The 16,102-nt window shown below is 41.4% G+C and overlaps 1 protein-coding gene across 1 annotated transcript in view; it reads right to left on the minus strand.

The window, feature by feature from the left end:
- Positions 1–5,285: 5,285 nt before the first annotated feature.
- The window catches only part of LOC125228459 (glutamine-dependent NAD(+) synthetase), a 57,297-nt gene continuing 46,480 nt past the window's right edge, over positions 5,286–16,102 (minus strand). The window contains exons 14-21 of the mRNA XM_048133018.1: positions 15,597–15,743; positions 13,045–13,085; positions 12,026–12,133; positions 9,674–9,829; positions 8,970–9,184; positions 8,250–8,472; positions 6,195–6,371; positions 5,286–5,565 (exon numbers count right to left, since the gene is read on the minus strand). Coding sequence (XP_047988975.1) covers positions 5,437–5,565; positions 6,195–6,371; positions 8,250–8,472; positions 8,970–9,184; positions 9,674–9,829; positions 12,026–12,133; positions 13,045–13,085; positions 15,597–15,743 — 1,196 coding nt within the window. The 3' untranslated portion in view covers positions 5,286–5,436. The remainder of the gene's footprint in view (positions 5,566–6,194; positions 6,372–8,249; positions 8,473–8,969; positions 9,185–9,673; positions 9,830–12,025; positions 12,134–13,044; positions 13,086–15,596; positions 15,744–16,102) is intronic.

Consider the following 16,102-nt stretch of genomic DNA (forward strand, 5'->3'; position numbering starts at 1 on the left):
TTTATTTTATTAATACATTACCGACTCATAACATATTAGTTCCTTATTTTTTGATAAAATAAATATAATATGCTCGTGACAGGTCAGGTTTTGTTCGTAATCCAAAAAAATCAACCCTAGCACTTTTCCCTATTCACCCCCTTCCCGACCCTATTCACCCCAACGTTAGGGTGAGCGAAAATTACTAAATAAAACGACATATTTTCAAAGACAACCCGAAGTTCACACCGCTGGAAGATTTTTTGTATAAAAAATTAGCATAGCACATATAAAAAAAACTGCTATCGACGTTCAAAAGTTGGTTTTGGCCCTATTCACCACAAATTAAGTTAGTTCATACCCGTTCCGACCCCATGAACCCAAAATCTTCAGAAAACGATGTACTAAGTAGCCCAAAGTACAGCGCCATCTCTAGGTGAATTGGTGAATTGGGTTACTAATTTATGCAAACTACTTAAGTCGCAATAGATGTCATTTCATTTAGTATTTTGGAGGTAACTAGTAAAGGTAATTTAGTTTTACAATTGTGCGAAAATAGATTCTCATTTGGCCGGATTTTTTAACCGAATTCCAAAATCAAAAGGTTATAAATGTATAGTTTTTTTTTAAATATCACTCCTGGTCCAATTTAATATCCCACAAATATTAACGGCAAACTGATAATGACTTAAGTATTTTTGAAATAAATTTGTGACAAATGTGGGTAGTTTAGTAATTAGGCGCCGATTGATTGTGGGTAGGTTATATTTTCGCTCTCTGCTAATAAATCTTGTATGGAATGGACGTGTTTTCTTTGGTGCCTCTTCATCAGCGCTGATCTTCGGCTGGGAGCATACCTTACAAAATTGAATGCCGAAAAAAAAGTTTATCAGCAAAAATTACTTACTTGAAAATAAAGTCATAACCGTTTTCATACTTATGCATTGAAATAGATATCACGCACGAAAGTAAGAATGACAAGGCCTCCTGGTAGTCCTGGTGGCTGAGCCGGGAATCGAACCCGCCATCTCTCTCGCTATACCTTAATCCTCTAAGTGCCACTTGCACCAACGAATATGGAGGGTTAACCTGAGGGTTAACCCACCATTTTACATGGAATTTGACAGTTGACAGCCCACTAACCCTGAGTTAAGTGGTTGGTGCAAAAGGGCCTTAAAGATTCATATACGAGGTGGTCAAAATGTGCCTATCAGAGATAACATACACTAGAGAAATTTCGTCGGGTACCACACGGCGGGCGGGTGGCCTAGTGGTAATGACGTTAGCTCGGCCACCAGTGGGCCTTGTCGTTTTTTCTTTCGTGTATGATATCTATTTCAATTTATGTATGTATGTATGTAAACACTTTATTGTACATAAGACAAGTTAGGACATAAAAATACAGTATAGTTATGGTGTACAAAGGCGAACTTATAAGGGATCTCTTCCAACCTTTGAGCGAATTGAGAATTTATTATTTATATAAACTTGAAAATAACAAATGAAAAATTATTCAATAAAATAATTTTATTTCTTCCCTAGATGTATAGTTTCATACTTATGATTTTTATTTTAAAGTAATCCGTTTATATTATAGCAACCATGGGTGATTTTTGTGGACTTAAGTAGAAACGTTGACTTGTGGTTGACAGAAGTGTGATTAACACTTCTAAATGTTAATTTATTGTATCTAGTCTAACTACGAAGCAATACATTGACGTATAAATTGCGTCCATATACAGAGAGGTCATTCATAAAAACATCACTTTAGGTAAGTTATATATCTTTTATACAATTTGACAACCATTGACTACACATCCCGATTCACCCCTCTTCCGACCCTAATCACCCCTTTCGTAAACCTATTCACCCCCTTTGCGACCCGTTTCCCCCCATTATTGATCCTATTCACCCCTCAGGCCGCGGATATTTGTTCATCCCGTAAAAGTTCCCCAACACAGTTGCATCGCTTTCTTCATGAAAACCATTATAAAAATGAAAATATGTCTTATGATTTTCTGTTAAACATAAACTTTAGAAGTGTAGGTATACACTACATTCAAAAGGATAATGAACAAATTCTTAGCAAAATCTCACACAAAAATGAAGTTAAAATGAGTAAAAAATCCAATAAATTTGAATGCCTACTTTGACAGACATTTTCATGTCTGTAAATATATTATTTACATAAATCATAAAATATATTATTTAAATATAATAGCATTATATACCCCGGGAACCCTATTCACCCCAAATTACGGTATTTATTAAATTGTCAATATGTAAAATGTCGGAAACTACGGAACGGAACCCTACACTGACCGTGGTCCGATGCGCTCTTGGCCGGTTTTTCTTCTTAATGATATGTAGAGATAATATAAAAATTCACCTCCCAATTTATAATTATTAATATTATAATAATTAATTATAATTATAATTTATAATAAGTTTAAAAAAAATCATTTTTGGCACAGGCTTTACCTTAGCCGACTGTACCTTTCTTTCAAAAATCATCTATTGCTCTCCGAGATGTTTCTAAATACCCCTTACTCAATGGGGATACGACGTTTCATAACAGAGTTCCTCTGACCACCTTTCTGCTCCATCATCAGATCACCTCCATGATACCAGAATATTGCATTGTCACGTGATTTACATAAGTGTGCAAAATTTCAGCTCAATCGCAAATCGGTAAGCGGGTCAAATTTAGCTTCTACGTTTTGGCCCAAACTAAGATATACTAACAAGGCAAGTTGAATAAAAGCTTGTAAAAAGGCTTCTGATATCAGATTTGTAATAAGTTTACTTGTCATAGTTTAACAACAGATGAGACAGACATATGCACTGACAATACTGCACGTGTTTCGTGAGTCTGATGTCAAATCACCTCATACAATTTACAGGCAACTAAGGTAGGGTTTGTTATTGCACTTTAATTACATATTAATGATTTCTAGCCCGTAAGATATATATTTGCTTTAACAATGGATAGATATTTATGCGAGTGAGAGTGTAATTTAGATTTTTATTTATAAGGAATCAAATATTTTTAAGCTACCCGATCAGATATTTCTGCGGATAAGGACACTCCCCAGCTCCCCACATCTGCCGTCTAGCAATCGTAGCGTCGGGCCAACTGTATGGCTAAGCCGCGCCGACGCGGCGTCTTTTTCCATACAGTTGGCCCGACGCTACGCTCGCGAGACGCTAGAAAGAGAGACGATGTTTTTGCCGGTCACGGAGCATCACAAATTTTTGCCGGGAATATGTCGTCATATACTTATGGTCCCCTATAGAAAATTAGATATTTTTGCACGGCCGTTCATAGTCATATATGCTGGTGACTGTTCCTTGAATATTTGGTCTAGTCTAGTTGAGTGGAGAAGTGCCATTCAAAACGAGCGTTAACTTTCTAAACAACAATATATTTAGGTACTTTATAATTATTATTGTTTTCAACTTACGGTTACGTGTTCGTGATATGCACAGAGTAAATCTTTAATGAAATTGAGACATTTTTTTATATATACAATTAAATTTGAACTAGAAGCACTAAACCTATACCCACTCGCATTCCCCTTTTTTCTATTCTAAGTAAGAATCAATTAATAAGTATCTGAATACATATATGTATGAATAAATTAAATTGTAATTGTTTACATACAACCTGTGAAGTTTGGTTGACAAAATTTGACGTAGGTGCTGTCATATATATTTTTAAAATGACGTACTGTTAATACCAGCGTAATGAAAATGTATTCCGATGAGTAAAAGAAAACATGAAACTTTTTTCAATTTAACCGAACTAGAATGAAATCATTTATACTCATTCGGTTGTGTTCGTTATTTTCTTTAATAATGTGATATATTTTTATTTATTTTTTATGCACAAGCCATGCACCTTTAAATTTTAAATGAGATTGGATCTCCACCTGACATATTTGATTTACCCTATTTATTTTGAGCACAGTTTTACACTGGTATGGTTTTTCGTGTACGTACACCATTTTCTGTCAAAATATTTGTCAAATTTAATTGTCAACGCGGAGCGACCGGCGACACGTCTGCCTCCGATGAGCCGCTCACGGCATCTAATCGAAAGGAGAATTCTGACAGCAATGGCGAATGTATGGAAATTTTACGATAGTTTAAATTTAAGGTAAAATTTCTTTGTTGCCTTTGAGAGGAAAAATATAAAAAACCTCAAAACTTTAATAATCACATAAACAGGGTGTTTTTCAAAAGTTGTAGACACACTAGCAAATTTGTTTTTCCGTTTTCTCCAAAAAAACATCGTAAAAGCTATAATGTTTCACGGTTTAATATACTCCAGAGACCGAGTACTATCAGATGTAAAAATATCTGCATCTAATAAATTAGGACCTTATATATACGTAAACTCTATGCGCAAATTAATTATTTACACAATGTTAATTAAGAAATAGAGCGTCATTCATATTTAGAGCAAGTATTAGTATAGTCGCCTGCAGATAAAGACATGAAATGTCATGCATGGCCGGAGTTTATCGTGTACAGTTTTTATAATAGGGTACTTGACTGTAGTTAAAATAAAATATTTTATACCATGCACGAAATAAAACATCAGATAATTATAAGAAAAACATGGACAGAAGTTATTTTTTAATCCAATTTCTATTTAATAAGTCAGTTAGAAATATATAAAGTAAGTGAGTTGACCGTGACGTCACTCAATTGGATTTCATACAAATTCCATATTAGCAAGTTGTTCAAATTCGTTTTGAAAGTTCTTAAAAAGAAGCTGATTTGACTAGGATGCAAGTAGCCTATTGAAATACTTTTTAACTTCTCGTGTACATAAGATTTTATTTCAGTTAAGGACTTACGTAAAATTTGATTTAGCGGTGAAAAATTAAAGTCTTACCGAACTTACAGCGGTTGAGTGGCGACATATCGTCACTACTTTGAAAAACTCTTGTATCTTCTTCTGTCAATGAAGGCAAGAATGTAGTAAGTATGTATAGAATGCATAGAGACTTACTACGTTTTAACTTTGAGGAACAGTGTGAGATACTAGATTTTTTTTTTTTTAGTAAGGATAGGTAGACGTTTGACCATGATCACACCTGATGGTAAGTGATGATGCGGTCTACGGTGGAGCACGCTTACCTATGAGATACCTATTTACTCTTGCTTTAAAGAGACCTGGATTGTACTCGTGCGGAAACACAGACTCAGGCAGGGCATTCCACTCCTTGGCGGTTCGCAAAAGAAATGTTGAAGCGAAACGCTTAGTACGCATTTTTGGAATACTGACCATGAAGCGATGCCGCATTGCCGATTGTCTGGTGGTCCTATGGTGAAATGGGGACGGAGGAACAAGGTTGTACAGTTCCTCAGCGCACTCTCCGAAATGTATTTTTCAAAGTAGTGACGATATTATGTTCAAACCTCTAACCTTTCAATGTGTCTCCTGACTTATATAAGAACTCCTTTCCGATCGCCGCGTATATTGAAAGGCGCGCTGCTGGTAGCTTTCGGTGACTCGCTCTTGCCTTGTCGGTCGCCGTCGCTTTTCAGCCCCTTTTGCTTCGTCATTTGTGCAACCTAAAAAACAATGCAATGTTATAAAAAAATGCTTCTCTGTTTTGAGTGGCTCTTGCGTTTCTCAAGATGTTTCTGGAGAGAGGGAAAAGTCTTGCTTCTAAATTAGGTAGTTTCTGTTTGTTACACCTAGGGCCTTGAATGCTTCAAAACATTGGATAAACAGAAACGTAGAAAACTTATTACCTGAAAGCGATTTTTCGAAGAAAGTATGCGAGTTGTTGATAGATTTGCGTATGCCAAAATTGGTTTACTGATCTTGTAATACTATCAAGGAAAAAATAGGGCAGTTTCCCTTTTCAATGATTACATGTTGCACCTAATCGCTCAAGAGTTGAGTTTTAAACAGAAGTACGGGCAGCCGTCTTCGAAAAGTTAGAGCAAACAAACAATTTAATCAATGTGTGTCTGTATGTCTGTTTGTATCGCCGGTACAGTGTCACTTTGACTAGAAAGAGATAAGTATGTCCTTTGTCACAGCATCTCTTCAACTATCTCCAATTAAAAACGGGCGATCAAAGCGTTGTCGTCATTCGTCTCGGCGTCCGTTTTGGAAAGATCGTCTCCAAACAAACAGACACAAACACTTTCCCATTTATAATATTAGTATGGATATGTATCACTTTACTCACAGCATCGTCGATGGCCTTGAACTGCCAGCTCCAATGTACCCGGTATAGGAAGGGGCGATGGTCAAAGCGGTTGTCGTCCGGACTGTACGTCTCGGCGTGGTATGATGGAGTTAGTATCGTCATCTTGTGCCGGTTGATCGCGTAGCAACGGAAGAAGTGCTTCACTTTTTCAGCGACCTGTGAATAATGTGGGGTTCAACAAGGTTTTATACTAAACGCAATAGGCTACTTGACCCTTTTTTAGTCTGTCTTATACTATTAATTGAATCGAAACAAAATATTGCCATATTTTATTATGACCTGAAAACCGCAAAAAATATTTTTAAAGTATACTTTTATTTAATCAGGCAAATCAGGCCAGGTTGTCTGGTAAAAATCGCTCTTTAGCGATAAGACCGCCTGTTGTCTGCCTCTATTTATAATCATTAGTTTTGTCTCCACTGTATCTTTTTTCTGTATTTTTTGCTGAGGTGTGCCAATAAAGAGTATTCTATCTATCTATCTAACTACATCAGCCATGTTAGTTTATAAATTATCTGTGCTTGTCGAAAATTACATTTTTCTAGTGACGAGATCGCTGTGCTAGTTACTTACTCGCTCGCTTAGTCGCTGTGTTAGTAGCTTAGTACTTGTCTGTTGAAATATTCTTGCAAATAAAAATAGAAATATTACGCTAATGCTGCATGACTGATTTTAGAACTTTGAGAAGATTTGACAAAGTTTACACGTACATTTTAAGTACGATAATTACTTAAAATTGTTTTATCCATGTGATCATAGTGAAAAATTGTGTTTGTGTGATGTGTGCACACAAAACACCCCACATTGTATTGGTCTGTGTCTGTGCATGTGACTGTATGTGTAGGTGTGTGTGTGTGTATGTGAGGGCACTAACCTCATGAGGCGTGCACTTATCAGCCCACTTGTGCACCAGTTTCTGGAACATTGTATACGGGCCACAGTGCTGCGCCTTGCGGAGTCGTCCAAACTCAGATAGCTCGGCGTATGTCATGCCCATGTCTTGCTCATCTGTCCGTGTGCGTGTTTATGTGTCTTTGTGTGTGTACGTGTGTGTGTGAGGGCACTGACCTCATGAGGCGTGCACTTATCAGCCCACTTGTGCACCAGTTTCTGGAACATTGTATACGGGCCGCAGTGCTGCGCCTTTCGGAGTCGTCCAAACTCAGATAGCTCGGCGTATGTCATGCCCATGTCTTGCTCATCTGTCCGTGTGCGTGTTTATGTGTCTTTGTGAGTGTACGTGTGTGTGTGAGGGCACTGACCTCATGCGGCGTGCACTTATCAGCCCACTTGTGCACCAGTTTCTGGAACATTGTATACGGGCCACAGTGCTGCGCCTTGCGGAGTCGTCCAAACTCAGATAGCTCTGCGTATGTCATGCCCATGTCTTGCTCATCTGTCCGTGTGCGTGTTTATGTGTCTTTGTGTGTACGTGTGTGAGTGAGGGCACTGACCTCATGAGGCGTGCACTTATCAGCCCACTTGTGCACCAGTTTCTGGAAAATTGTATACGGGCCGCAGTGCTGCGCCTTGCGGAGTCGTCCAAACTCAGATAGCTCGGCGTATGTCATGCCCATGTCTTGCTCATCTGTCCGTGTGCGTGTTTATGTGTCTTTGTGTGTGTACGTGTGTGTGTGAGGGCACTGACCTCATGAGGCGTGCACTTATCAGCCCACTTGTGCACCAGTTTCTGGAACATTGTATACGGGCCGCAGTGCTGCGCCTTTCGGAGTCGTCCAAACTCAGATAGCTCGGCGTATGTCATGCCCATGTCTTGCTCATCTGTCCGTGTGCGTGTTTATGTGTCTTTGTGAGTGTACGTGTGTGTGTGAGGGCACTGACCTCATGCGGCGTGCACTTATCAGCCCACTTGTGCACCAGTTTCTGGAACATTGTATACGGGCCACAGTGCTGCGCCTTGCGGAGTCGTCCAAACTCAGATAGCTCTGCGTATGTCATGCCCATGTCTTGCTCATCTGTCCGTGTGCGTGTTTATGTGTCTTTGTGTGTACGTGTGTGAGTGAGGGCACTGACCTCATGAGGCGTGCACTTATCAGCCCACTTGTGCACCAGTTTCTGGAACATTGTATACGGGCCGCAGTGCTGCGCCTTGCGGAGTCGTCCAAACTCAGATAGCTCGGCGTACGTCATGCCCATGTCTTGCTCGTCGGTCTGGGTGATCTGACCGTCTGTTAGCGGCTCGAGTTCAGCTGTAGGCGGGGCTTGGAGTATCTCGGATAGTGAGGGTAAGAAGAACCTGTGGATGAAATGTTTGTTAGTGTATTTGGTTACATTCCTCAGCATTTATGTACAGTATTTAAGTGCAAAAATATGTAAAAAGGTCATCTCTTAAGTCTCTAAACTTATCGAAATGAAAACAATTTTCCTAGAAAGTCTTTATAAAGTTCTACTGTGAGCAGACGTATTTGGTCATGTAGGTTTGTAGACCTCGCCTACGTTGAAGAACAATCGATTTAAGTCGAAATTCTGATCAAAAGAATGTATACCTCGGATACCTCCATAACGAAATGGTATTGCAGAACGAACTAACCGACTCTTAGCGTAAAGCAGGAACGCCTTCAGATCCGTCTTGAAATGCCTCCGATGGGGTTAATATCGGCGCTGGAGCAGTCGTATTTGGTCATGTAGCCTCGTAGGGCCTCGTCCACGTTGAAAAATAATCGAAGTAAGCCGAAATTCTGGTCAACAGAATTGATCCCTCCGTAACTAAATGGTATTGTAGAACGAACTAACCGACTCTTAGCGTAAAGCAGGAACGCCTTCAAATCTGTCTTGGAAATGCCTCCAATGGGGTTAATATCGGCGCTGGAGCAGTCGTATTTGGTCATGTAGCCTCGTAGGGCCTCGTCGACGTTGGAGGAGCCCAGCACAAGCAGGCCGCCGGGCCGGCCGCGCGCCCACAGCATTAGCTGCGCGAAGAGGTATGATAGCACCATTCGGAGACGTGCCTGCAATATAATATACGGCTGATGTTAGTAGCATTAGGAAAAAATAGTTGATTCCGCTCAAGATGTCTTTTTGAGGTTAGATAAGTTTTGGAGTACCTCGTTTGCTCATATTAGCATGAGCAGTTAAACGATTGTAGCCATTTGAAAAATCAATAAATATTTATGTTTTCCGCTCGGAAACCGTTACCTCTCGGCATCAGATATGGAAAGTTGGAAACTCGGGTACTTTTTACGGAATGACTACCTTATGTGTATGACCACACAAAATGCGTGAGAGTGTGTGGCTGGCTTAAAGATAGTCATCATAATCGCGATGTAATAGCTACTTATTGGACTCGTTACTGAAGCATACACTATATAGCATTTTGCAATAAAGTGTCAACTTTATTCGTCAAATTTTTGAGTTGACATCTTATTGCAAAATGCATGTGGGATAACACATTATTGCGTATCAGCATCCATATGGCCTTCATATGAGGTATATCCTACCTGTATGTTCTGCAGGGCGAGGTTCTGTCTCGGACAGCCGCCCGCGGCGCGGAACTTGGGCACGAGGCCGGTGGCGGCGGTGAAGATGCCGAGCACGGCGCTCACGGCCGCGTCGATCACGATCGGGAAGTGGTAGCTGCCGATTTGGCTGGCCAACTGAAACACAAATTATATGCCAGGTCGAAACTTCGGAGGGCCATCTGTACTGAAAAACGCACTTACACGTGCGAAAAGGAAATTCGTAACTCGGGTCGATTTACACTCCCTTCGGTCGTGATTTAATTTATTGCCACTCGTTTCGAACTTCCTTTTTTACGCACTTGTATCGTAATGTACTATTTCATCACACTCGCACACTAAATGTGCTATTGCACGAAGGCGGAGCGTGAGTTATAGAAAAATCGCTCTCCCTAGGAGTTAAGAAATTTCTAGTACTGTATTGAACTCTTTTTTACCTTTATTCATATTTTTTATAATGCAAGCGTAATGAAAAACATTGTGTGTAACTCGAGAAGTAGGAATATTACTAACTCGAGTCTTTAAATAGTATCTCGTCAGTAATATTTAACTTCCTCCCCTTGTTGCACAATGTACTAGTTTTTATTCACACCTTCGCTCGCGTTAAATTTGAGAATTGCAGAATACACCATACAAACATCCACCCCCCGTTTTAGGGAAGTGGGGGATTAGAAGAAGACAAAAAGTAGCCTATGTCACTCTCCATCCCTTCAACTATCTCCATTTAAAAAAATCACGTCAATTCGACGGCGTCGCTCCGTTTTGCCGTGAAAGACTGACAAACAAACAGACACACACACTTTCCCAAGTATAATATTACTATGAATAATGGACTTACTCTTGGCTATAGTCTAGCCAATGGCAAAGACGTGGCCAACGATGAAATGAGTGAGTGAGTTATGTAAGTAAAATTAATAAAAACAATGGGCGAAAATCGGCGCCTCGGCTTACCATGGCAATGTGATAAGTGGAATCTGATTTATATCATAATGTAAATATAGTCATAAGTTTTGTAAATATAGTTGTAAGGTCATTAAATTTGTATGTCTGTAATAGGCTGAAAGTGGAGATACTTTCATAGAATAAGATCTTTTATGTACACCCATTTTTTTGACAAATAAATATTTCATTTCATTTCATTTAGCATCTAGTTTGAGTTATATGTGATCTATTATCAAATTTGATGTAAAATAAAATCTATGATGTAGGTAAAAGACTACATGGGGCATTTTGTCCTGAATTGACCTAATTTGTGTTTATGGTGGTACTAAGACATAAAGGTCGTACCTAATAGCCAATTTTGCTTTCTGCATTCTTGACTTTTATTATTTCGAGCATAGCAATAAACTTTACCTTGCTTACATACCACTTAAATGTAAATTTTACGAGCGAATGATGTGAAAATGATCTCCAATATCTGTGACGCTCTCTATTTGGTCTCCTGGCTAGAGTTCTCTGTGGCCATGCAGCATGTCACTAGGAGTCTATTACACAGCTCCATTGGGTCCGACGGTGAGTAATCGGCTTGGCAGAGGATCTAGTGCTATACTGTGACGATGTGTGCTGTGCCTGTGACGCTCTCTGCTTGGTCTCCTGGCTAGAGTTCTCTGTGGCCATGCAGCATGTCACTAGGAGTCTATTACACAGCTCCATTGGGTCCGACGGTGAGTAATCGGCTTGGCAGAGGATCTAGTGCTATACTGTGGCGATGTGTGCTGTACCTGTGACGCTCTCTGCTTGGTCTCCCGGCTAGAGTTCTCTGTGGCCATGTAGCATGTCACTAGGAGTCTATTACACAGCTCCATTGGGTCTGACGGTGAGTAGTCGGCTTGGCAGAGGATCTAGTGCTATACTGTGACGATGTGTGCTGTACCTGTGACGCTCTCTGCTTGGTCTCCCGGCTAAAGTTCTCTGTGACCATGTAGCATGTCACTAGGAGTCTATTACACAGCTCCATTGGGTCTGACGGTGAGTAATCGGCTTGGCAGAGGATCTAGTGCTATACTGTGACGATGTGTGCTGTACCTGTGACGCTCTCTGCTTGGTCTCCCGGCTAGAGTTCTCTGTGGCCATGTAGCATGTCACTAGGAGTCTATTACACAGCTCCATTGGGTCCGACGGTGAGTAATCGGCTTGGCAGAGGATCTAGTCTAGTGCTATACTGTGACGATGTGTGCTGTACCTGTGACGCTCTCTGCTTGGTCTCCCGGCTAGAGTTCTCTGTGGCCATGTAGCATGTCACTAGGAGTCTATTACACAGCTCCATTGGGTCTGACGGTGAGTAATCGGCTTGGCAGAGGATCTAGTGCTATACTGTGACGATGTGTGCTGTACCTGTGACGCTCTCTGCTTGGTCTCCCGGCTAGAGTTCTCTGTGGCCATGTAGCATGTCACTAGGAGTCTATTACACAGCTCCATTGGGTCTGACGGTGAGTAATCGGCCTGTCAGAGGATCTAGTGCTATACTGTGACGATGTGTGCTGTACCTGTGACGCTCTCTGCTTGGTTTCCTGGCTAGAGTTCTCTGTGGCCATGTAACATGTCACTAGGAGTCTATTACACAGCTCCATTGGGTCCGACGGTGAGTAATCGGCCTGGCAGAGGATCTAGTGCTATACTGTGACGATGTGTGCTGTACCTGTGACGCTCTCTGCTTGGTCTCCTGGCTAGAGTTCTCTGTGGCCATGTAGCATGTGACTAGGAGTCTATTACACAGCTCCATTGGGTCCGACGGTGAGTAATCGGCTTGGCAGAGGATCTAGTGCTATACTGTGACGATGTGTGCTGTACCTGTGACGCTCTCTGCTTGGTCTCCTGGCTAGAGTTCTCTGTGGCCATGTAGCATGTCACTAGGAGTCTATTACATAGCTCCATTGGGTCTGACGGTGAGTAATCGGCCTGGCAGAGGATCTAGTGCTATACTGTGACGATGTGTGCTGTACCTGTGACGCTCTCTGCTTGGTCTCCTGGCTAGAGTTCTCTGTGACCATGTAGCATGTCACTAGGAGTCTATTACACAGCTCCATTGGGTCTGACGGTGAGTAATCGGCTTGGCAGAGGATCTAGTGCTATACTGTGACGATGTGTGCTGTACCTGTGACGCTCTCTGCTTGGTCTCCTGGCTAGAGTTCTCTGTGGCCATGTAGCATGTCACTAGGAGTCTATTACACAGCTCCATTGGATCTGACGGTGAGTAGTCGGCTTGGCAGAGGATCTAGTGCTATACTGTGACGATGTGTGCTGTACCTGTGACGCTCTCTGCTTGGTCTCCTGGCTAGAGTTCTCTGTGGCCATGTAGCATGTCACTAGAGTCTATTACACAGCTCCATTGGGTCTGACGGTGAGTAATCGGCCTGGCAGAGGATCTTCCTGACGTCATATAGCACTTGGCTTTCTGAAAAGTAATAATAAACTGAATCATTTTTTTTAGTACACATGGTGTTTTTTTACGCACTAGTGCGAGATGTGATTATATGTCAGGTCTAAACTTCGGAGGGCCACCTGTACTGAAAAACGTCGTACGATACACGTGCGACAAAGACTCGTGTTTTAATTTATCGTAACTCGTTTCGAACTTCCTTTTTTACGCACTTGTATCGTAATGTACTATGTTATGACATAGGCAGCAAACAAGGAGACGAGCCGCCTGATGGGAAGCGGTTATCGTCGCCAATGGACATAAGCAACATCAGGGGTCTGTAGCATTACAAGCTTTTATTTAACTTAGCCTACATACATAATTAATGCCTGTATTCCCAAAAAGAGTAGGCAGAGAATATAAAAACTGTTTCAGTGCCACTCTTGGCAAGTTGGCAGTTAACAGGTTGATAGAAAACGAAATTGTGATTGATCTCAAACACAACTGTTCCCCAATCCCACAGTCGATATACACTGTGTTTTTTTGTTTTCAATTAAATTCGACACGTCGTTAGGTTCACTATCAGAAACCACCCTGTATATCACTTTTAGTTAAATTCGCAAAAAAAAATTCATCATTTTCATACATAATAAATTTTCAAACATTCAAGTTAGTGTCAACTGTCAAGTGATTGACGGCACACGTCAAAACAAATAACATTAGGAATTGGTAAAGGCTGTGACACACGTTTTCAGCAATTATCTATTTTTTTAATAACTCGATAACCGCAAGAGTTAAGACGCTAGTTTCTTAAGAGAAATTGATTGTATTTGATGTAATGAATCTTCCATTAAAATTAACGGAATTCAATAAAGGGTGTATTCAACTTAAGCTGAGTTTAGACCAGCAAGTTATTGCTGCAAGTTTTATGACGCAACTATAGGTAAGAGTGAGTGGCAAATATCTGCATCTTTTTCTTGCGAATACTTCCGTCTCAAAACTTGCAGCAATAACTTGCACGTCTAAACTCAGCTTTAGTCATACAACTAGAATTTCTTAGTGTTGTGAACAGTTCTGAGCGAGCATTCGTTCGTCCATGCACCGAAAAAGGGATCATCCATAAATTACCTCCCACGAAAATCAGCATTTTTTGCCGGCGCAGGCTATGTTGGCATCTCAGCGGTATTCCTACTATCGGAATGGCACAGGTAATCTCACAACTAATGTTAGGTTACCTCCTTTCTGTATAGCGTCGCATATCTGAGTGCACATAGAGAACACTATGCAGGCGGTACTGGTAGAATCTACTCCGTCGCTCAGCGGTAGGAAGTCTACCTGAATGGCACAGGTAGTCTCACAACTAATGTTAGGTTACCTCCTTTCTGTATGGCGTCGCATATCTGAGTGCACATAGAGAACACTATGCAGGCGGTACTGGTAGAGTCTACACCGCCGCTCAGCGGTAGGAAGACTACCCGAATGGCACAGGTAGTCTCACAACTAGAATGTTAGATTACCTCCTTTCTGTAAAGCGTCGCATATCTGAGTGTACAAAGAGGATACCGCAGGCTATGTTGGCCGCTCAGCGGTAGGATGACTATCGGAATGGCACAGGTAGTCTCACAACTAGAATGTTAGGTTACCTCCTTTCTGTAAAGCGTCGCATATCTAAGTGTACAAAGAGGATACTGCAGGCTATGTTGGCCGATCAGTGGTAGGATGACTATCGGAATGGCACAGGTAGTCTCACAACTAGAATGTTAGGTTACCTCCTTTCTGTAAAGCGTCGCATATCTAAGTGTACAAAGAGGATACTGCAGGCTATGTTGGCCGATCAGCGGTAGGATGACTATCGGAATGGCACAGGTAGTCTCACAACTAATGTTAGGTTACCTCCTTTCTGTAAAGCGTCGCATATCTGAGTGTACAAAGAGGATACTGCAGGCTATGTTGGCCGATCAGCGGTAGGATGACTATCGGAATGGCACAGGTTGTCTCACAACTAATGTTAGGTTACCTCCTTTCTGTAAAGCGTCGCATATCTGAGTGTACAAAGAGGATACTGCAGGCTATGTTGGCCGATCAGCGGTAGGATGACTATCGGAATAGCACAGGTAGTCTCACAACTAATGTTAGGTTACCTCCTTTCTGTATGGCGTCGCATATCTGAGTGCACATAGAGAACACTATGCAGGCGGTACTGGTAGAATCTACACCGCCGCTCAGCGGTAGGAAGGCTACCCGAATGGCACAGGTAGTCTCACAACTAGAATGTTAGATTACCTCCTTTCTGTAAAGCGTCGCATATCTGGGTGTACAAAGAGGATACTGCAGGCTATGTTGGCCGATCAGCGGTAGGATGACTATCGGAATGGCACAGGTAGTCTCACAACTAATGTTAGGTTACCTCCTTTCTGTATAGCGTCGCATATCCGAGTGCACATAGAGAACACTATGCAGGCGGTACTGGTAGAATCTACACCGCCGCTCAGCGGTAGGAAGACTACCCGAATGGCACAGGTAGTCTCACAACTAATGTTAGGTTACCTCCTTTCTGTATGGCGTCGCATATCTGAGTGCACATAGAGAACACTATGCAGGCGGTACTGGTAGAGTCTACACCGCCGCTCAGCGGTAGGAAAAACCCTCCCTGCCCGGAACGGCGAAGGTAGTCCCATAACCAACAAGCTGGGCCTGCAAACAAACATCAGAGGACCGCTGTAAAAACAAGTAGTAGTAATCACTTTATTGTGTACAACAGTTTATAAACAATTTGAAGGTACAGAGATACAAAGGCGAGCTTATCCCTATAAGGGATCTCTTCCAGCTAACCTTGGAGTAGATGAGAGGATCGTTCCAGTAGGTAAAATAGACAAACTTACAGGAGTACAATAAAGGTCAAAAGTAATCCAAAATATTGCTAACAATTAAATAAACTACATACATACAAAATGACACTAAATAGTACATTGTGCAACAAGGGGAGGAAGTTGAATATTACCAACGAGAGTAAGTTAAATCGCGACGGCTTGCCGGAGCGATTTAAAGACTCG

Source organism: Leguminivora glycinivorella, chromosome 8 (assembly GCF_023078275.1).
Source record: "Leguminivora glycinivorella isolate SPB_JAAS2020 chromosome 8, LegGlyc_1.1, whole genome shotgun sequence".
NCBI lineage: Eukaryota > Metazoa > Arthropoda > Insecta > Lepidoptera > Tortricidae > Leguminivora > Leguminivora glycinivorella.